At 40.9% G+C, this 23,664-nt stretch overlaps 1 protein-coding gene and 1 long non-coding RNA gene across 3 annotated transcripts in view; one reads left to right on the top strand and one right to left on the bottom strand.

Annotated features, from left to right (window-relative positions):
- LOC147580242 (uncharacterized) overlaps window positions 1-9,227 on the top strand; it is a 37,881-nt gene extending 28,654 nt beyond the window's left edge. Inside the window, exons 2-3 of the long non-coding RNA XR_015252673.1 lie at window positions 2,129-2,237; window positions 7,281-9,227. This is a non-coding gene — a long non-coding RNA (uncharacterized LOC147580242). The remainder of the gene's footprint in view (window positions 1-2,128; window positions 2,238-7,280) is intronic.
- The window catches only part of LOC112856506 (myocardial zonula adherens protein), a 122,563-nt gene that overhangs the window by 38,386 nt on the left and 60,513 nt on the right, over window positions 1-23,664 (bottom strand). For both annotated transcript variants that reach the window (XM_086710786.1, XM_025920090.2), the window contains exons 11-12: window positions 17,036-17,119; window positions 3,955-4,055 (exon numbers count right to left, since the gene is read on the bottom strand). In XM_086710786.1, coding sequence (XP_086566912.1) covers window positions 3,955-4,055; window positions 17,036-17,119 — 185 coding nt within the window. The remainder of the gene's footprint in view (window positions 1-3,954; window positions 4,056-17,035; window positions 17,120-23,664) is intronic.

Here is a 23,664-nt window from a genome sequence, read left to right as displayed (position 1 = left end):
ACTTGGTATGTACCTTTCATTCATTCAGCCAACAGATGTTTATTGAGCATCAAGAAAGTGCTAGACTAGGGGGTGAGGGAGCCCAGAGTCCCTGTCCACAGGAGTACACGGTGTTGGCAAAAATGGGGAAATGGTGGTGGTCGGGGGAGGAGTTCACAAAAGGGGCTTATTGGCTCTAAAATTAAAGAAAAGGCTGATTTCCAGTTTTCCCAGCATGAAAACCAAGCAGCTCTAATTATAAGTCAAACACGGTTAGCAGCAGCACAGCACGAAAGGCTTTGCAGGTACAGGCAAAAATGAGTCCTGGGTGGCCTGCTCTACTGTGGGGCTTCGTGCCTGGTGCCTGGAACACCCTGGGACTTATGTTTTACTTCTGACGTCTCAGTTGGAAGAGACCTCATCCATCACTGGGCCTTCCAGAGATTTTTTTTTTAAGCAATGTCTAGAGGGTTCCAAACCACTGATAGTTTAATTGGAGAGCTTAATGCATACTGGAGCATGATAGACTTGAATCCCTTTCACAATCAATCCACCTCACAAAATTACTAATAACCATCAGTAAAAATTAAGTTAATGAAATTATCATAGCATACCCAAATTCACTTGTATTTGATACAGCGTCTTACCTAATAACCAGAGTTTTGGTTTAGTTAACAGTAATCATAACTATTATTTATTAAGTGCTTAACTAGTTACCGTGCTAAATGCTTTATATACATGGTTTCATTTCATCCTCATAGAAACCCTGTGAGATTTGATGTTGTCCTCTTCACTTCCGTTTTAAGGATGAAATCTCTGAGGCTTAGGAGAGATTAAGTACCTTGCCCAAGGCTGTGCTCAGCAGCGGGCTGGGCAGGGAAGCCCCACAGCCTGAGGCTCGCCACACTGTCAGGTTCTTTCTTTCTTCTTTTCTTTTTTCTTTTTTTTAATGTTTTGTTTTTTGAGAGAGGGAGACACAGAATCCGAACCAGGCTCCTGGCTCCAAGGTGTGAGCACGGAGCCCGACTCAAGGTTTGAACTCATGAGCCATGAGATCATGACCTGAGCCGATGTTGGACTCTTAACCGACTGAACCACCCAGGCACCCCTGTCAGGTTCTTTTTGAGAGAACATGAGTGAGAACAAAACTCATCTGCATAATTGAGGCTTAATTCAATACTTCTATTGATCTAAAACGTTTTGGAGGAGGCTGGGCTAAGATTTTTTTTTTTTAAATAATCTCTACACCCAACATGGGGCTCAAGCTCACAACCTCAACATCAAGAGTTACGTGCTCTACCGACTGGGCCAGCCAGGCACCTTTTGGAGGAAGTTGTTTTTAAAATATTCTGGAAAACACCATGGGCTCTTGTATTAGATGCAAGTTTAAAGTCCAAGTAAGAACCAGGAATTTTGTTAAAACGTATACGACACAATTCAGCAACTCTGTTTATTGTTATTTTTTGAATGTTCATTTATTTTGAGAGAGAGAACGAGAAAGCAGAGCCGGGAGGGGCACAGAGAGAGGGAGAGAAAGAATCCCAAGCAGGTTCCTCACTGTCAGCCCAGAGCCAGATGTGGGGCTTGATCTCAGGAACCCGTGAGATCATGCCCTGAGCCAAAACCAAGAGTTGGACATTTAACTGACTGAGCCATCCAGGAGCCCTCTATTTATTCTTTTTTAAATCACACGTGTACCACACCAGGACTTTGAAGACCTGGTTTTAATCCTGGCTGTGTGGTTTCAGTAAATCACTTCTCTCTGGGCCTTGATTTTGGTAGTTTTCAAACATGGGAATTAAACTAGACTTGGGGTGGGGGTTGGAGGAGCTCCTGGGGGGCTATGTTGCTTAAGTATCCGGCTTTGGCTTTGGCTCAGGTCATGATCTCACGGTTCGAGTTCCAGCCCCGAGTTGGGCTCTCCACTGTCAGCACAGAGCCTGCTTCGGATCCCCTGTCCCCCTCTCTCACTGGCCTTACCCCCTCCCCTCAAAAATAGACATTAAAAAAAATAATAAACTAGACCAGGGGGTTCTAATTTGTTTTTGACCATAGAACTCTTTATTCAAACAAAATCTCACTTGGAATACAACACACAAAACATACTAAAAGCTGAGTTTCTCAGGTTTGGTTTGGTTTTGTTTTCCAGGAGGGGGAGGGTCCCCACAGGCCAGCTCCTTGCTCACCTTCTCACCCCCTGAGGCATCCGGAGGCCTGACCCTGAGCCCCAGCACAGAGCCCAGCAGCACCAAGCACAGGTGGGAAACTGCTACTCTGAATTCTCTCTAAAGACCCCGAGCTCCTCACCACTCAGGCCCGCGTGGCACCTTTCACATAGTAGGCACTTAATAAATATCTGTGAGGAAGCGAATGAAATCTTACTCTGCCTTTCCGGAAATGCGGATACGTAGTTTTCATTTCCTCTGCTGATTGACCTACGCAGTTAAAGTGCTAAGATGGATCCTGGGGGAAACCAAATGTTCCGTTTATGGAAAATCTGCTTTTAGATACTGAAGTGGCTTCCAAGTCCACCATGGCCATAAGTTAAGGGTCTGTCAGCACTTCCATTATGAAAACCGCTTTGTGGTTTCATAACTTAGCCATAAAAGTTTGCTGCAGGCTATCCTTCGGCATACAAATTGAAAACCTTGTTTTAAGCCAAAATGTGGGAATTGGAAAACAAACAATTTATTGGTTTCAGACATAGTTTTATACACGTCTTAGCCAAACAAGATTTATTATGTGGGCAATTAAAGTGGACTAAACCACTTGATTCTTGAAAAACAAAAAAAGGACAGAAATGATCAAACTTTATATTTCACAAGGAGGCCCTGGACATGATCATTCTTTTTGGCTTTATTTTTATCCGGTACTTTGTCCCCCACATTGATGAGACCTCGAGTCTACTTACATACCCTTCTCCCTGCTTGTGCTGGTTAAATCTGAGCAATCACCTACTCAAACCACTGACTTTACTGAATGGGAAACTGAGGCCCCAGCAAAGAGAGTCCAGCCTGAATGTATCCCGCCACTAGCTAGGGGGACTACACCCAGGTATTCTACATCCCAGCTTGGCGATCGGCTTACGGCCATTTCCCACCAGATGTAACCATTCAAGGTTCCAGGATTCTGCATTCTTCTGGCTTGCTAATGTCTAATGCAACACACACAAATACACCCTCCCACAAACAGTATATGAGGTACTTTGTGATTTTGGCTACCTAAGTCACAAGCCACATGCTTATAAACTTGTTTTATCTCCTCTTTGGGCCAAGCACAGCTTTGAGCTCCTAGAGATGGTGGGTTAGTTACTAGGTCACAGACTCTCCTCTTACTAGGGAGAGACCCAGGCATGGGTGTGTGGAGCAGCTTAAGAACAAACAGGTCAGTCCTCGAGCTCAGAAGTGCAACTTAACAAACAAGGCGGTCGTTCTTGTTTGTCTGTCATGACTGAAACAGATCCGTTTATTTGCGCCAGTGCTTGACAATACAGTGTTACGGCCCTGGGGAACAGGTGCATTTGTTCGACTTAGAACTTCTCCTCTGTGTTACCAAAGCCCCTCGCAGGCCCCTCTGGCACTGTCGTAAGTGTCTGCCCCCATATCTGTCTCCCCAGACCGCATGTGGGGCAGGAACCAAATCTCATTCCTCTCCCTATGCCTCTGGCACAAAGAAGGTACTCAACTGATGTTTGCTGAGTGAATGAATGAATGGATAGAGAAACAAATGCGTGCACTTAGGACAGGGCCAATCTTTCTCTGACGTGGCTTCTCCAGGCCTCTCTTCACTATCCCCTCTGCCCTGCACAATGCCCCTGCTCCCTCAGAAACCAGCCAGACTTCTCAGCAGCGATCATTTACTGTTGCAGAAATATTTTTGATAGAAAGAATGCAATTCTGGTAATAACAGCCCCATAAAGTACTTTCCTAAGTCAAAGAGGAATCTGAGTCAGAAAAATAGGAAATTCCTAAATACCTGGGTAGAAGATCACAGCCTACTCCAATCTCTCTGGTTTCCACCTCAGGCTTGGGCTGGGTTTCTGTTAAATAGTCCAACCTGCTTTGTAGTTCATTATTCTAGAGAGGAGGAAAAAAGTACTTTTAGTAAAGCAAATCTGTCCCCCACAAACATGCCACGTATTACCCGATTTCCCCCGTGACATGGACATGTCATAATGTATTTTTCGAGCACCTCTTACACAGTAGGAATTAAAGAAACACATCCTTACGGATAGTTTTCTGTGCATGTACATACATATGGATCCAATTCTGCATAAATGGAAACAAACGAAATACCCTATTCTGTGCTAAATTTGAGGTCTTTTTCACTCAGCAATTTGTTGTGACTATCTTGCCATGTTTATTAGTTTTCTTTTTATGTCAGCAAGATATTTTAATGGGTTCAGAAGAGCATTCCATTGTATGGATGTACATTATTTATTTAACTAGTCTCTTATTGATGGCACTTAGATATTTACCACTTTCCTTGCAATTATAAATAAGGTACAGCTCATGTTTTAATACTCCCTTATTAAACTATAAAATGAGTAAGTCTATTAATTTAATTTAGTGGGAAATACCTCCATAACTTAATAATTAGTATTTCTTAGGTTTGGAAAATTCAGAATCTCAAACATATAAAGTAGAACAAGCTCCTTGGGATTAAAATTAGCATTCTAAATAGTTTTTCTTCAGGCCAGAGCCAGACATTACCTAGGTTGATGATTAGATGCTCAGGAATTGGAAATTTGCCCCATGGGGGAAATGAAGGACAAAGGAGCAGGAGGGTTGAGGATATTGGAATGAAAATAGAAGTGATGGTGCCTGACACCTAAAGTGCAAACATGCAAATTCCAGAACGGGGTTAACACGATTATCTCTGTGCACTGAGAGCTTTCAGTTTTTTTTTTTAAGTTCTTCTGTATATTTCTCCGTAATGCTAAATTTTCCTTTTTTTTTTTTGTACATTACTAGTTTAATTCTTTTTCATTATTTTTTTTTTCATCATGAGAAGCATAGTTTTTCATCCCCATCACCTTATGCAACCATTCTCCCAGCCACCTCATCTCTAGTAACCATCAGTTCTCTACAGTTAAGTTTGTTTTTTGGTTTCTCTCTCTCTTTTCCTTTGTTCATTTGTGTTGTTTCTTAAAATCCAAATATAAGTGAAATCATATGGTATTTGTCTCTCTGACGTATTTCACTTAGCGTTAGACTCTCTAGGTCCATCCATGTTGTTGCAAATGGCAAGATGTCACTCTTTTTATGGCTGAATACTATTCCATTGTGCATGTGAGTGTGTGTATAATATGCACACACATTTATTTAAAATACTTATATGTATATACACACATTTATATATAACACACACATATATATAAGTATACACAGACCACATCTTTATCCATTTATCAATGGACACTTGGGCTGCTTCCATAAGTTGGCTGTTGTAGATAATGCTGCAGTAAACATAGGGGTGCATGTATCCCTTGAATTAGTATTTTTGTATTCTTTGGGAAAATACCTAATAATGCAATTGCTGGATGGTAGGGTAGTCCTATTTTTTAATTTTTTGAGGACCTTCCACACCGTTTTCCACAGTGGCTGCATGAGTTTGCATTCCCCTTTCTCCACATCCTTGCCAACAACTGTTAGACTAAATTTTCACTAGGCAATACCGTATCTACTTATCTATATCCTCAGAACATGGCATGTCAGAAATACAAAATAAATATTTATGGAATAAATAAATGTATAAATACTTTTACAAGTAGCATGTTATTTGCATAATTAGAAAAAAATTTTTTTTGTCTTTTTTTGTTTTAAATTGGACCTGAAGCTAAAGCACTACTGTAAGACACTAGATTAACACATGCAAGTTGAAAAGTCCTTTGAAAAAGAAGCTCATTTGTTTCAAAAGAAAGTGGGGTACAGCTCAGGAGCTTCTGCTCCACATGGCTCATTCCGAGGAGCAAAGCAGCAGCTCCGGTACAAACCCATGCTCTGCTAGTCTATGGATCCTTGCACAAAAGTGGGAAATGGTGTACAGGGGGAGAATGCATTCCAGATTTGCTAGCAGCTGACAAGCCACGACAGCTGGATGGGCTCCAAACCTATCACTTAATGCTCAGGATAGAAAAATGTTGCTGCTGGCTTACTGCCTGAGGTACAACATCTACACACACACACACACACGGCTTCCCCAGCAATATTTGGACTCTCCCATTCATTAGGAAAGACCAAGGCAGAAGAGGCTTGCCCATTAACAAGCTCCAGAAATCCCTTGTCTCTTTTCTCAGAATAGAGTAATAATGACGATTTCACATAATTCTGAGTTGACTACCCATAGTTAGGAGGCATAAAAGACAAGGTTAGTACCCTTATTGGTACATTGAATACAGTGCATAGCAGACTGGTAGACACAAATCCTTTGTTCTATTTCAGAAGGACTCTGTGTGCACATCAGATACCTGCTGAAGGCTGATATGAAAACCCTGTACTCTTAAAATTTAATGCCAAATATATATATATATATATATATATATATATATATATATATATATATATGAGTTATCTACTATGTATCATGTCGTGTGTAAAGTTAGGGGAGCTAGTTAGCAGTTAAAGAAATAGGGCAGGAGTTGCAACCCTTGATTTCAGTCTTATGAGGATACGGACTACCAAAGAGAAAATAACAGAACAAAATCAGTCCAATGCCAGAGGGATCCACAGACTATAAGGGGGGACTTGGAGAATATGTTGAGTGCAAGATGTGGAAAAGGATTGAACTGTCCATGAAGATTTCCTGGAGTTATACAAGGGAAAGAGAGTAAGAGATACAGAGGGATGAGTGGTCCAGAATTGGGGAACATACCAGGTTAAGAACAAGCACCTTAGTGAAGTATGCAAGTAACAAGAGTTGCTTGTGAAGGGCTACATGCACCTTTACAAGGACTTTATACCCAATTCTATAAGCCCAGAGTCAGCCCTAGATTTTATTTCAACCACTGGCCCTCCAAGTGAAAGTTGTCCTGGAAGGAAATAAAACTGTAGGTAGGAAGATTAGTCAAGGAGGCCACTGTAATTTCCTAGTTCAGAGAATGAGAGCTGCATTTATAACACTGAGCAGCGAGCACTCAACCAATGGTTGGTCCTGCAAAAATTAGCTATCAATCAACTCTGGACAGAAGACAAAAAAGCATCTATTAAGGTCTTTGGAGACCAAAGACAGGCGGGCTATAGAGGGGAGTGATAGGCTTAGAACGGGTTCTCTGTGACTCATTTGTTTGTTTTTGTTTGCAGCTTTGCCCAGGAGCAGTACTGTCCAGGAGCGTAACCAGGACTGCCAAGAGTAAAGGGGAAACCAAAAGGAGAGTCCATGAAGGCAGAAACTCTAAATTCTGTGTATAGACTCAGCTCAGGTCTCCGGCAAACCCCTCAACCATGCGTGTATGGGGCAAACTCAAAGATGTTTACAGCCAAGGCTTAAAGAACTGAACTGAGATATGAGCCATCACAGCATGGCAGGGTAGAGTTGGGTCTAACCAAATTCATTACCTAAAACAAAAACCTTAGTGCTGCTCAGAACAATAATAAAACAGAATCCAAAGTCTCCACAACAAAACCTTTACAAAGTCCGGGTTATAATCCAAAATTACTCGGCATGCGAAGAGTCAGGAAAATGTGACCATTCCCAGGAAAAAGGAGAACCAATAGATGCCAGTCCAGAGATGACTTATGTGTTGAAATTTTCAGACAAGGATTTTAAAACAGCTATTATAACTATTGAGCACAATGAGGTCGAAGAAAATATGTTTCTAATTGATGTAATAAAAAAAATCAAAGAAATAGAAAATCACTAGACTGAAGAAAAGAATGGAGATGATGCAGTCAGTGAACTTGAAGACACATTAACAAATCATTCAATAAGAATAAGATAAAGATTGAAGATAAATGGAGCTTCCTGGAACTATGGTACAATTTCTAATGCCTAACTGGAATCACAGAAGGAAGGATAAAGAAACTAGAGCAGGAAAAATACTCAAAGAAGTAATGGCTCAAAATTTCCAAAATTTGGTGAAAGACATAAATTTACAAGTTCAAGAATCTCAGCAAATCCCAAACAATAAATTCAGAGAGAAATACACATTGGTATATCCTAGTCAAACTAGTGAAAACCACCAATAAGGAAAAAATCTTGAAAGCAGTCCTGTTACATATAGGGAAACAATAATTTGAATTACCATGGATATCTCATCAAAAACGATGGAAGCCAGAAGACAGCGCTAAAAGAAACTGTCATCCCAGAACACTCTATAATTCAATAATGAAAGTCAAATAAAGAGCTTACTGTCGGAAAAAGGAAAACTAAGTGAGTTTGTCCCTATATGAGCTGCATTACACAAAATGCTAAATAAAGGTCTCCAGGCTGAAGGGAGATGATACCAGAGACAGATTTTCAGGAATGAAGAACATCAGAAATAGATACTATATGAGTAAACATAAAAGACGATTTTCTCTTAATTTCTCTAAAATACCATTAGATTATACATTATATATGTTACATACACATATTGTATATACTATAGACTATTAAAGCAAAAATTGCAATGAGTGTATTTGGGTTTGTAATGTGTGCAGATGGAATACCTATAATAATAACAGAAGGGGGAGGGGGAAATGGACCTATATCATCGCAAGATTTCTACATTCCACATGAAGTAGTACAGTATTACCTCTGAGTGGATTGTGAACAGTTAATGATGTATATATTGTGATACCCAGAGCAACCACTAATATACTGGAGAAAAGAGAGCAAAATGCCAGCTGATACAGTAAAATGAAATTCTAAATATTGAAATCATCAAAGGGGGAACAAAACAAATAAGCAAAAAATAAAAATAATAAAAACAAACTAGAGGGAATAAACAAAAACAATAAAATGATAGACCTAAATCCAATCATATTAATTATCAAATGCCAATGAACTATATAGTCCAGTAAAAGAGACTATCACAATATATACAAAAGCAATATTTATGTGCTGTCTACAAGAGATCTGCACTAAAGACAAAGACATGGATCAGTTAAAACTAAATGGATGGAGAAAGACACACAAGGCCAACAGTAAACTTAAGAGGTCAGGAATAGCTATATTAATACCGGGGAAAATAGGCTACAAGACACACAGTATGAACAAAGCAGTGGCAAACATTTTATAATAATGAAAAGGTCAATTCATCACCAAGACAAGCAATAAAAAAATGTGTGTCTAATGAGAGAGCTTCAAAATATATGAAGTAAAAAAAATAAAATTAAAGAGCTGGTCTAAAACCATAGTGATGGATTTTAACACCCTTCTGTCACCAACTGATAGAACAATTACACAAAAATCAGAAAGAACATAAACAATAGTATCAACAACCTAAATCTAATTGATATTTATAGAACACAAAAATAGAATACCTGTTTTTTTACACAAACCAAGAGAAATCATATGCTGAGCCATAAAACAAGACTCAATAAATTTAAAATAGGTAAGACCATCCAAAGTATGTTTGCTGACTATAACACAAATTAGAAATAAAAAACAATACAATATCTAAGAAACCCTGAAATATTTGGAGGTTAAACCACACACTTCCAAGTAACCTACAGGTCAAAGAAGAATCCCAAAGGAGATTAGGAAATATTTCAAACTGGATGATAATGAAAATACAACAGCAAAGTTGAGGGGTGCTACTGAAGAGAGCATGCAGGGACATTGATAGTTGCTGGTATTAAAAAAGAAGAAAAGTTTGGGGGTGCCTGGGTGGCTCAGTCAGTTAAGCATCTGACCTTGGCTCAGGTCATTGGATCTCACGGTTCATGAGTTCCAACCCTGAATCAGGCTCTGCACTGATAGCACAGAGCCTGCTTGGGATTCTCTTTCCTTCTCTCTGCTCCTCCCCTGCTCATGCTCTCTCCTTCAAAATAAATAAAAATTAAAAAAAAAAAAAACCTTTAAAAAACAAGAAAGCTCTAAAATCAGTGACCTAATGTCCACCAAAGGAGCTAGAGAAAGAGCAAAGTAACACCAAAATAATTAGAAGGAAGGGAATAATGAATATCAGAGCAAAACTCAATATGATGGAAAATAGACAACAGAGAATATCAACAAAGCCAAAAGCTGTTCTAATTTTTCAAAACGTCAAGAAAATTGAGAACCCCCTAGGCTAGACTGATCAAAGAAGAGAGAGAGTAGGGGAGGGTGGCATACAAATTATCAATAACAGGAATGAAAGGGATGCTCAAAGGAAGTAACTGGGTATCTACGTGGGGAAAATACGTATATATACTATTCCTTCACACCAAACACAAAAATTCAAGTGGATTACAGGTATAAATTAAAAAGCAAAAACTATAAAATGTTTAGGGAAAATCCCAGGAGAAAATCTCTGTCAGCTTGTAGCAGGCAAAGATTTCTGAGGACACCAAAAGCACAGTTTTCTTTTTAAACCTGCGTCTACCATACATTCCATCACTATTCCACTATTAGGACTTTACCCAAGAGGAGTGAAGTCGTATATCCACATCATGACTTGTACAGTAATACTCATCACAGCTTCATTCACAAGAGCCCCCAACTGGAGACTCCAATGTGCATCAGCAAATGAGCAGATAAATACAAGGGAATGCCACTTTGCAGTAAAAACGGGTGCATGCAACATGGGTACAGCGAAAATCATCATGCCAAGAGAGAGATGCTGGACACAGAAGAGTCCGTACTGCATGATTTCTCTTACAGAAAATGCAGACAAGTCCACAGTGACACAAAGTGATAAAGTGACCCTCCCACACACACAAAAAAACCATCACTAGCTGCCTACAAGGGGTAGGGGGTAATGAATGGAGAGAGGGACCACAAAGGGACCCAGGGACTCTTTGGGAAGTGATGGAAATGTTTTGTATCTAGATTGTAGCGGGGGTTCCACAGGTACATATAGCTGTCAAAAGTCACTGAATTATACCTGTTAATTTTTGTTAGGTATTACATCACATTATAGTGGTTTCAGGTATACAACGATTCACTATTTTTTTTAATGTTTATTTTTGAGAGAAGGAGAGAAACAGGGAACAAGTGGGGCAAGGGCAGAGGAGAGGGAGACTCAGAATCCAAAGCAGGCTCCAGGCACTGAGCTGTCAGCACAGAACCCAATGCAGGGCTCGAACCCACAAACTGAGAGCTCATGATCTAACCAACTGAGCTACCCAGGCACCCCATGATTCACTATTGAATATATTGTGAAGTGACCACCACAAGTACCCTAGTTCCTATCTGTCACCATACACTTTACATAGATGCGGTTTGTTCACGTAAGTGAACACACAAGAAAAAAAAAAAAAAAGAGAAGGTGGGAGCCTCAACAGGGTCAGTAGGAGGAAGTTAGAGAAGGAGGGACATATTAAGAAATACTTAAAACAGAAAACTGCCAGGACTTGTACAGGCAAACAAAGCCTCTGCTCTCAGTCCCACAGACTCTAACTCGTGAATGCTTCTCAGGCTGGACCTCCAGGTCGCAGGGTTGTCCTTTCAAATACCACCCCCTTGTGTTCAGATGGGAAATGCAGCTCAGAGGCGCCGTGCCTTCCAGGAAGGAAGGACCTGGTGCAGCACCTTGTGGCATTTTTTGGCAATTAGGTCACAAGCGTATGGCAGCCACCTCCTCCCCCGACTCCCTCGGGCCCAGGGGAGGGAACGGCTGGAGGTGTAGCACACGCACTAAACAGGAACGCGTGTCCAATAAAATGCGGACGCGGAGCCCCGGTGCCTGGTGCTGCCGCCCCACTACTACACTGGAAAATTACTAATAGTCCCAGGAATGCACAACAGACACATTGAGAGGTTTATGTACCATACAACACGCATTAAATGCAGGGTGGACAAAACCAACTCATTTGACTCCTTTCCTCTTACCTTTGAATTTAACTGTAGGTTCAGGATTTGCAGCAGAGAAGAATGGAATGGAATCTGTTCAGTTTCAGGAAGCTTATGGACCTTATGGAGGCATATGCTTATAATTTTATTTTAATAACATTTTCTATATCGGAAATCGGGGATGGGATAGTCCTTCAAGAGGCAGGCACATAAAAAAAAATTGCTTGGAAAAAAAGAAAAGGGAAAACGAATGGACATATTTTTGTACCGGGGAGATTTTGAATTGGTTAATGGAACAAACTTTTAGGGATCTGGTGGGGGGTGGGGGTTCAAAATCTAATGAGTGTAAGCATTAGTAAGTACAAACGATGAATTCAGAGACCAAAATGATCCACATTCTCTATTTAAAAAAAAAAAAAAAAGGTGTGGCCCCTGGGTGGCTCAGTTGGTTAAGCATGCAACTTCCGCTCAGGTCATGATCTCATGAATTTGTGGGTTTGAGCCCCATGTGGGTCTCTGTGCTGATAGAGCAGAGCCTGCTCGGGATTCTCTCTCTCTCCCTCTCACTCCTCTCTCTCCCCCTCCCCCATTCACACTTTCTCAAAATTTTTAAAAAAGAAAAAAAAAATATTTAAAAAGAAGGCATGGAGGAGGAGGAGAAGGAAATACATAAAATGAGAGGAGACCCTGGGACCCATACAGCTGGAGAAATAGTAAACACATATGGCATTTACTATGAGCCATGTACTTTTCTAATCACTTAGTATTAATTTAATCCTCGTAACAACTCTATGAAGAAGATACCAAGGTAAAGAGAAGACTCTGTTTTACAGATGAGCAAACTAAGGCCCAGAACAGTTAAGTAACTCACCCAAGATTACATGACTAGGTAAGTGGCAGAGTGGAGATTTGAACTCAGGCAGCTTAGCTTCAGAGTCTGAGTTTAGGCCCTTAATAAAAGGTAGCTACTTTATTAATAAGATGGAATACAAGAGGTTATCAGATTTGTCTGTCAAAACTTTTCAAAGGTCTCTGAAACACCACCTTTGGCATCATTATGGTTTAAAGCAGAGGGATGGAAAGCGTGATATAAAAATTACTGGTGATAGAACAGGTGAACATCATAGAAATTCTTAGTGGCCGACAGAACCCTGCATTGTAAAGCAATATAATTAGACAAATTTGGAAATGTTGGTGGGACTTCATCATCTTAAAAAGACACATTTCCCCCCAGTTCTGTCATTACTAAAACTGACCTAACACTAGGCACAGAGCTTTAACCATGACTAGTTCTCATGCCCGAGTAGTTTTCAGTATAGTTCTCCACTAAAATGAACCAGGACTCCTCGGAGACAAGCCAATGCCATATTGTGAAACAGGACAAAAACGAGGACAGCAATAATGAACCCAAAAGCATCAAGAACCCTGCTGCATGGGCAAAGAAGTTCATGTAAGAAGAACTCGCCCTGAGTTGTGACAATTTGGGCATCAAAAAAGGCCAAGGAGAAGGAAATTATTATTATGGAAACATACTGAGTCTTAGAAATGCCTTGTGTTCACAACACTTTCAGAGGAAAAGTTAATATCAAGTGTACACAAAGATTGTTTTAATAAAAAAGAAAGGTGACTAAGATAAGCTATGTTATAAGCTATGATTTTAAAACTAGAAAGCATTAACATATAAGGCGATGTAGTTTCTTTTATAGAGTATTAAATGTTTGTTTATAAAAATTCTGTATCAGGTAAAATAGTAACAAAAGAAACTGGGGGTGCTTGGCCGACTCGGTTAAGCGTCCGACTTCATCTCAGGTCATGACCTCGAGGTTTGGGGGTTCAAGCCCCGCATCGGGCTCTGTGCTGACAGCTCAGAGCCTGGTACCTGCTTCAGATTCTGTGTCTCCCTCTCTCTGCCCCTCGCCTGCTCATGCTCTCTCTCAAAAATAAACAAATATTTAAAAAAAATTTTTTTAATAACAAAAGCTGTTAAGTTGGCTCATCCCAGTTGCCTCATCAGTGCTATTAGTGGTCACACACAATTAGCAAGGAACCCAAAGACAACAGTGTGTTTGTAACGGGATAAACTAGTCAAACAACCTAGAGAGGAAACCAAGTTCTCAATTCAAATCTCTCATCTTCTAGGAGGTGAAACCTCTACCTGGCCCAACAAAGTATGGTAAAATACCAATAAGGAACACATAAATTTTTAATAGTTCTAAAAACTAGGTCCATACATCATGATGATAAGGGGTCCTGACTCTGAATCACCTTGAAGTCATCTCACCCTGTGTGCTCACCCCAGAATCTGTACCCTTTAACCTTAGAGCTACTCAGAAAAGCTATTCTGTCTCCTTCCGATCTGAAAGAGCCCTGCACCTGTCTGGAAAGTGTTACAATGTTAACTCTAAGAAAACACTGAAATAACTAAAACAACAGCCCTGGGAAGATATATACAACAAACAATGAAGAAATAAATTAAGTCCAAGATATTTATATATTTTAGAAAAAGTTCAAGTATAAATGTATTATTAAATCTTATCACTGTGTAACTGTGTGTGTGTGTGTGTGTGTGTGTTACCTGCTGTTTAAGTGGATGTAGGAAGTAATCAAGAGGAATTAGCCATACTACATTTGTAGTGGATTTTAAATAGTTTATGGGAATTGAGTCAAACAAATTTACCATCAGTTTAAATTCTCAAGGAAAACGGGCTCTCAAAGTCTTGCTTATTGGATATACACAGCAGACATTGCTGGTCCCGCTCATATCCATTTCCTGACAGGCACTTGTGACTTTTCCTGGGGGCTTCCTCTAACCACCGCAGTCTAGGTGGCTGTGCCGAGACAGACCACAATTGCTCCCCCTGCTCCCCTAGGAGCAGGCCTCAACCAGTGGCAGATGGGAGTTAGTGGCGAAATGCCCAGGTTTCTGACCTTTTGGCAAGGATAACTCAGAGCCCTGCACAGCACCTCCTAGAGACCCCCAAGGAAAGTGAGCTGCAGGTGCCCACGGTGGCAATGTCCTCAGCAAGGCACCCATTATCGGCTTTCGGCCTTTCCCTGACTCAACTTCCCCCTCCTCTACTGGGGCTTCCTGGGATCACCTACCAAATAAACTATGTGGACTAATATCTACATCTCAGAGTCTGGACAAGAAAGGAGTTTAAGAAATGAAGAATCAGGGACACCTGGGAGGCTCAGTCGGTTAAGCCTCCGACTTCAGCTCAGGTCATGATCTCACAGTTCGTGAGTTCGAGCCCCACATCGGGCTCTGTGCTGACAGCTCAGAGCCTGGAGCCTGCTCCCAATTCTGTGCCCCCCACTCTCTCTCTGCCCCTCCTCTGCTCACACTCTGTCTCTGTCCCTGCCTCTCTCAAAAATAAATGAACATTTAAAAAAAATTAAAAAAGAAAAAAGAAATGAAGCATTAAAGCATACACGTGCATTAGGCTGTTCTCTCTGCATAACATCCCCTCGTATATTTCATCATCTACTAGTAGAGCTGGCTTGAGTGGCACAGTCGGGGGGAGGGGAGGGCTGGTGGACACTACTTGGGTGACCTGCTGTGCCTCCTGTCAGCTTCTCCTTCCGCTCTGCTGGAGCCTCCCTCTCTCTGGACCCATGGGCTTGCACCAGGGCCCTCACTCTCTGATCTCACTGGGGGAAGGTCTGATTCTGCCCACAGGGAATGGTGACTTCACAGGGCAATCTCAGAAATGGCCATCTGTAAGGATGGAGCTGGACCTAGGGACTGTGGAGGGGAAGGCAGGAGAGGGACGGGGCAAAAACCCATTTACTCAGCTGTCAGGACCCTGAGACTCCTTGGGCTTGAATCTGCTACCAGGTCCCTGTGGGCCATGAGGGACTTCTGGTCCTGACTTTTATAGGGAGCTCCCGAAACAGAATAAATGAAAACAGTTTGTCCCTCCTACAAACACGGCAGTTAAGAGCCCAGGCTTTGAATTCAGTCTTACCCATTTCTATTATCACCTTGAACAGGTTCCTTAATGCCCCTGAACCTCAGTTTCCCCATCTATAAAATGGGAGAAATATAATCTAATTCATAAGCCATCCCTCTTAATAAACATGCCAGGCATTTTCTATGCATCCTTACTGCACAGTCACACACATGTAGGTGCAATTACCATCCTCCTGTTCTAGTTATAAGAAACTCCCCCAGCGTCGCCCAGCTCGTAAGAGGCAGATCTAGGGTTCCAACTTGGGCAAGTCCTATTCTGCTCTTAACCTCTTATGTTCTACAAAGGATGTGGAAAGCAATTAACAACATCCAACGATACCAGGTGCTTAACAAATGTCGTTTCTTTCCTGTTTCCTCACTTCATCATTCTCTCCAGGGCTGTCTCCCTCTGGGGAAGAACTATGTTGAGCAGAGACAAGGAGAGATTCATGAGGCTCAGAAGGAAGAGGCTCAGTGCCAAGTTGTTAATAAAGAGCATTCAGAGCAAATAGATTTTGGCTTCTCCTATTAATGCCTAAGCTCTTCAGGTTCTTCCAAATCCATAATTTCCTTTTCTGGAACCTACACCAAATCTCCAAAGTAACTTTTTCATCAGGAAGACTAAATATCTTGAAAGTTTCAGGTGAAATTAAGTCACCTCTAAACCTGCTGACTCAATGTCACAGCAGAGCACTGGTTAGGAACACTTCTCTCAGCCTGGCTCTGTCATTAACTAAGCTGGGTGATCTTGAGCAAAGCCACCTGCCTCCTTTTAAAACATTTGTTAATATAAAGATAATGATCCTTGTCTTGCCTTTCCTAGAGTTGCTGAGAGAACCATGTGAGGAATGTGCATGAAAAATATTTCACAAAAGTATGAAGCACTACATAAATGTGGGAAATTATCACTGTTGTTCAACAGCTTATCCGACTTGCTAAGAAAATTCTTGAACAAGAAAAATGAGAGCCAAAAAGCAAGGGTGAGCACAGCAATCAGGAATGAGGAGAGTCAGGTGGTAAAGAAAAACTAGCTGTCAGAACCTCATTTTCAGTGTTGGCAGTTAACCTTCAATCAATTTTATAAGGCCAGGAAATAGCCATATTTTTAATTAAGTGTCGGTGGTAGGCTCAGCAACATAAAATATAATGGTAGGGAAGACACCAGCTTAAAGAAACACAGTTTCTTACCTCTCCTTCCAAGAAAGATATCTTTTCTAAAAGCTGCAGTATTAAGAGCTGTTTCTGCTGCACCTTTTTCTTTAATGATTCAATCTAGAAAGAAAGAAATTAAAAACTGTTAATAAAAAAATGCAGAATTGTACAAACACGAGTTAATAAACTAGAAGGGACCCCTTTGGTTTTCTTTTAAACAGAAGCCACATGTTGGTTCCTTGTGTTTCATGGAACATTATGAACACGAGATGCTCCCTGGAAAAGAGGGCTCTGTGGCCATGTAAGCGTGGGACAGCACAAGATTTTGGAGTCACATCTCACTGGCTTTGTTTAACCTGTCATTTCCACACTGATTTTGCTGGGTCACCCTTACTAACGTCCCCTGTATGTTCCAGAGAACATGCTTTGGGGAATGCAAACACAGCTCTACAGAAAATAATTATTCAGCTTAAATTTGTGAGGCGGCCCACATTTCAAACATTCAGCCCTGTTATTCCTGTTAGTACATTCGTATCTGTTCAACCAGGGGTCAAAAGTTTCGGCCTGGAATAAGGGTCACTGTCCCTAAATGTACAAATGGAATTGACAGGATCAATCACCCACGTGGTCTGCAATAAGCAGGGAAGGCTTCCTAAACAGAGAGACTTGAGCTGGGCTTTCACCTTTGTTTTTACAACACAGTCTATCTTCAGCTACTCTAACTTTGCTTTTCATTCATGTCATGTTCCAGAGACAAACCATGGATGTCCTAAAAGCAGGAACCAGGTTGCGACGGGTGGCACAGTCAGTTAAGCGCCCAATTCTCTATCTCGACTCAGGTTGCGATCTCACACTTCAGTGATTCTGAGCCCTGCATCGGCTGTGCGCTGATGGAGCAGAGCCTGCTTGGAATTCTCTCTCCTTCTCTGTGCTCCTCCCCTGCTTGCGCTCACTCTCTTTCTCTAAGTAAATAAATAAACTTAAAAAAAAAAAAAAAAGCAGAAACCAGGGTGCTGTGTACCAGGCTATATCATAAACAATAGTGGGAACAGTGTGCAGGTTCGAGCAATAACTGACTTGTGCTGTTGATGAACACAGTAACTTTCCGAGAATCTCGGATACTGAATTTGTACATTTGCAAGATCTTTTTAAATAATCCTTCTCAGTGCAAAATGACACAATTCTGTTAGAAGTCAATCTAACAGGAGTATAATCGCATTGCCCTTCGGCCCAGCAATCCCATTTCCAGAAAGAGATCCCCAAAGACACACTGGCCAAAATATAAAATGACGTGGACAAAGGATTTTTGTTTTTAAAAGACACAAAGAAAACAGAACTCCATTAATCAATAAGTGGCTGGTTAAATAAACCATGGCTCATCATGACATGGATGGCTATGCAGATATCTAGACCAGATATGGTGCGTTGTAGGATCATATATGGTATGTGAACTTCAGTATAAAACAGGTGAGTCCATATGAATGCATATATATTTACAAAAAAAAATTCTGCAAAGATAAAACAAACCATAATTATTAAGAAAGAGCTGCCAATAGGGAGAGACGGGAACTCAGAGCAGACAGAAGAAAGACTTTTTTGGGAATACCTTGTTGCCTACGTTTAGTTTTGAAAGTGCATTTTTCAGATTCAAACAATAAAATGAAACGAAAAAGGAAAAAAGAAGCAAATCCTAGAACTTGAAAACAAACTGAAATAAAGGAACTTAACTGTCTATCAAACTGGTGAAAAGAACCCAAGTGTTGTTAGAACGAGCTAATGTGACTTTGTTTTTAGTAGAATGTATTCTAAACATAAACAGAACTGCAAAGAAGTCTCTTATTCACTAGGAAAACTGTTGACAATACTGGTCCTGTTGTTTTGAAACTATTTGAAATACTGTCATACAATAATGTTTGGAATCAAGGTTTTTCGTGTAAGAGAGAGAAACAAATGTGAAACCAAAGAACGAAAAAGAAAGTTTTGTTAAATTTGAAATGAAAATATCAGTATGAACTCATAGTATTTTATTTTCCTTTGTTAAATATGCATTTCCTAACTCTGCCTGCTGAGAAAACTTAGAAATAATAACAATAAGCACAGAATACATCCAGATTGTGGCACCTAAATACCATCCCTCACCAACAAAACACCAATCATCTTGGAGGAACAGCTCATTTCAAGGCGTAAAAATATGCTAGATGAACCCAAGATACCTTGTTATGCCTGGAAAAAAAAAATATGTTAAGGGTCTCCCTTGGGCCAAGGATGGGACAATGTGAGTGTCAAAAGAATCATGAATGTAATTGAGTAAAACACATGAAATATACATGTTTTTAAGACCCTGAGTACTTTAGGACTCCTCAAAAACAAAACCAACAGCAACAGTGACTCATTGCACATCACTGGGAGTGACAAGGGAACCAACTGCTTACTTAGAAAGCTGACAATCTGGGGTGCCAGGGTGGCTCAGGCGGTTAAGTGTTCGACTTTGGTTCAGGTCATGATCTCATGGTACATGAGTTCAAGCTCTAGGTCGGGCTCTATGCTGACAGCATGGAGCCTGCTTTGGAGTCTCTATCTCCCTCTCTTTCTGTGTCCCGCCCCTGCTTGTACTCTCTCTCCCAAAAATAAATAAATAAACATTAAAAAAAAGTTGGCAATTTAGAGGAAGAATAAGGCATTTATCCTGCCTTTCTTGTATAAACCGCATTTTGAGATTACTAAAAAGTCCTAGTTTACGAGGGGAAAAAGTTTTACTTTTCAGAAGAATTCCAGTTAATGGGAAAGTGACAGATTTTGAAAATCACCATTGTGCAATCCCTAGGAAACTCAAGCAACCATCATTAATAGATGAAAGGGTCAGGGGCAAAGCCAATGAGGAACTTTACAACTGTGTCTTGGGCTGTCACCACCTGAATCCACAATCCACCTCAGCATCATCACCCGAAGCGGGACAATCCCCACGGTGACTGCAGAAGAGATACGGAGTAAATCGCGCTGTGCCACCATGAAGTATTCTTGCTTACCCCCACAAGAAACTTAAAACCGAATCTCACCAGGCTGCCGGAGCTAATAAAAAATCAAATCCATAATGTGGGAACTTTTAGAGGACAACGGACTCGGGTCCTGCAATGTCACTGGGTGGGGGAAACTTGGTCGGAGAGGAGAGCGGACGGGGAGAAGCATGCTCTAGATTAAAAGACGTCAGAAGCACAACCATCACACATAATGGGCCTTCTCCGTAGACTGAGTGACACAAAGCAACAGTGAAAAGGACATGTTAAAGACATTTCAGAAAATTTTAGGATAGGTATTAAATGATACCAAGGAACTGCCATTAATTTTGTTAGATGACACAGTGGCATTGTGATTAAATAAGAAAAAGGCCATATGTTTCAGAGATGTATAATGAAGAGCATAAAAAACACAAGCAGAATATCTGGGACTTGCTTTAAAATAACTACACAAAGGGAAAAAAAGAGAGAAAGAAGGGACAAGTAAAGCAAACAGAGCCAAGCCTTGCTATTTGTTGAATCTGGTAAAAAGCCTAGGAGGTTTCATCGATTAGTCTCTCTGTCCTGAGTGCATTTGACATTTTCACGATAAAATATTTTAAATTCCACCTAGTGTCAAAAAATATAATCCTCTGACATAAAAAGCAAGCCATACTAAATAGAATATAATAAGAAACACATTTAAGATAAACCATCCAATGTGGATAATAATTAAAGAAACTACCAATTAAAAACAGTAACAAGTTACCCTTTAATAACAATTAAATTTGCCCCAAGCCACTGGCTGAAGAAGTCCGTGCTGAAAGGGCTGGGAGAGACAGCTTCTCTCATGTGTTGCAGGTGGCATTGTAAATTAGAATGACCCTTTGGGCAATTTAGCAATAAATATTAAGAGCCATAAAGCTGTTCATACCCTTTGACCCACTAATCCCACTCCTGGGAATTTATCCTAAGGATATCATTCAGACATAGGAAAAAAGCTGTATATACAAAGATCTTCTTGGTCCTATTATTTATAATAGAAAATGGAAATAGCCTTAATGCCTAGCACTAAAGGACTAGGTAATACATTATGGAATTTCACTTTGATGGAATATATTACACAGAAGCTACAAACAAATATATTGCAAAATGTTAAGTGTTTACAAAAAGCCTCAAGGGATTAAAAAAAAAAAAAAACAAACCTCACAATGATTGAAGGTAAAAGCCAGAAGTTAGATAAATGAAACAGTTCTGATGTTTGGGTAGGATTACAGGCAAAAAGAAAGTTTTGTTTCTTAAAATGTCCTTCAATATTTATAGGAAGAGTTCTCAAAAATCATCCTTATAGTGTTCCTTTTTCATTCCTTCCTACAGTATTAAGATTTTTTAAAAACTGGCTTTAGTTCTTTAAACAAAAGGCAAAACGGGTAGTGAAATTAGCTACAATGTTCCAAGGAGGTTGGGGTTAATTTCATCAAATAACCTAAAAAGGGACTTCAAATACACTTGTTTCACTATCTCTGGAGTAATCAGAGCAGTTTGTGAGTCTAAGGAAGCTAGGATCGAAAGGCACCCTGATGATCAGTTCCCAGGAAAATACTGACAGGATTGTCATTTAAAGAAAGGAGGAGCTATGGGGCCGAGATGTCACCTGGAGGATGCTGAGGGAGGCAAATCCTGGGTGTTCTAAGAGGACAGAGGGCTGATGCTGGAGCAAAAGAGGCACCCCCTTCGGGAGAGACAGAAGGACTGTGGGAAGGGTTTGGGGGTGCTGAAGCTTCTGCTGCCAGGGCTTGCCTTTCCCAGCAACTGAAGCTTCCAGAAGCGACCGTGCTCTTGTGTTAAGTGAATACTTTCATCCTTGACCATTCCTTACAGAGGCATCTTGTATGGTGTGTTCTGTGACCAGGGTTGACTTGTTCAGATGAGAGAAAAAAGGACACCAAGGCTGGCAGACCTGCATGCCTTGCCCCTCATACCCTACACGGGGCGCCAACCTTGAATCCCAACTGAGTCTCCCTGGGGTCTGCCCCTTGCACACACCCCAGTGTCCTTCTAGAAGACATCTGTTGTGAGGCGCAATCTCTAAATGACACATTTGTGTGGAAAACAGTGTTATTTACGACTGCCAACATCAAAGCACCTTCAAACACTGTCTCCTATAGAACCCAGCACATGATAAACTCTCAAAATTTAGCTGCTATGTTATTACTAGTATTTCTCCCTCCCTAGACTGTGAGCTTCTTGAGAGTAAAGACCTTGGTCATCTTTATATTCCCAGACAATGAATGAGTGAATCAGTGGCTCCATGCATCTATCTTTCAACAATCCATCCCTTAGACCACTGGGGCAAAACTGTCTGGAACAGATTCTTGGAGTCCTTGATGAACCAAGGTGAATGTATACCTAAGAGCACCTCCCACATCAGGGCTACTCCAAAATGCAGGATACCATGCAGCTGGCATGCAACCTTTGCTCTTTTTGATACATTCATGTTTGTAAATTTGACCTTGAAGGGGTTCATGTATTCTTCATGAAGCTGCGTTTAGGTCTAGCTGTCACCAGGTGGTGGTAAATGACCAAGCTACCAGGCTCGAATCAAGACATTAAGAAATGAGAAATTAGAAGCACTTACTTTCCAGACCTCATCCATTTTACTTAAGAACATAATCTTGTCACAACCGTTAAGTTTCAGTATCAAATAGCAGACCCCCTTCTAGAACAAAAGAAGAAACCCCTCTGGTAAAATCTGGAATCTCTTAACTAACATTAGATTTTTTTTTTCTTATTTTTGTCTTGATAAGCATGTTTCTTTGTAACTCAAGCTGAATATATACGTCTTGCAGCCTAATGATCACATGGGATGCTAGGTCTCTTACGACTACAGCCAGTCTGATGTTTAAAGTGGTATGTTTTGGGGGAAAGGTGTATCCTCTATTTTCTTAGAACTGATAATGGCTTTTCTTCACATTTGCCACTACTGAGATACCTCCATGGGTGATTTTAGCTAAGCAATCCCTGCTAAGCCACGGCTGCACGATGGAATCACCTAGGGGGAGCTTTTACAAAACACTGACTTCTAGGCCAACCGCCCAGAGATGCTGAATAGTATCACTCTCCTACTTAAAAGCCCTCCCAAGCTTCTGACATTCAAACTCCCTAGCATGGATGTGAGGCCCTTCTGCTATGGTCCTCCCTGTATCTCCCCAGTGTCCTTTCAATGCCTGTCCTGTCCCAGATGAACCCTACGTTTAAGCCACTCCATCCTCTCAGCACTCTATGGACATACAGTGGTCCTGCCTCTGGGCCTTTGCACAGGCTGGTGCTTCCACCAACCATGCCTTCCCACCCTCTATCCCCCTCTCCACCCAGAAATATCCTGCTGTCACAAGATACTCACTAGTCACCTCCCAGAGCAGCAGTTCCCAAGTCTTTCAGTCCGGCTTCGTGTCTCCCTCTTCTGTTCTACCTCAGCCCTCTGAACAACCCGTTAAGACACCTCACTGCTACTACCATCCTTTGTCGACATCTCTCTTGCACTAGACAGCACACCCACAGGGAAGATGTGTTTACTGTATCAATGATCTTATATAAAAGCACTGTTTCTCTTAGAAGATGGAATCACCCTTGTCAATTCACACATTTTTACAACCTGCTTCTGGAAACAAT

The sequence above is a fragment of the Puma concolor genome, chromosome B3, assembly GCF_028749965.1.
Source record: "Puma concolor isolate L17-30 chromosome B3, mPumCon1.1.hap2, whole genome shotgun sequence".
In the NCBI taxonomy this organism is placed as follows: domain Eukaryota; kingdom Metazoa; phylum Chordata; class Mammalia; order Carnivora; family Felidae; genus Puma; species Puma concolor.
The sequence above is the reverse complement of the archived record's forward strand: the minus strand, read 5'-3'. Positions and strand labels throughout refer to the sequence as shown.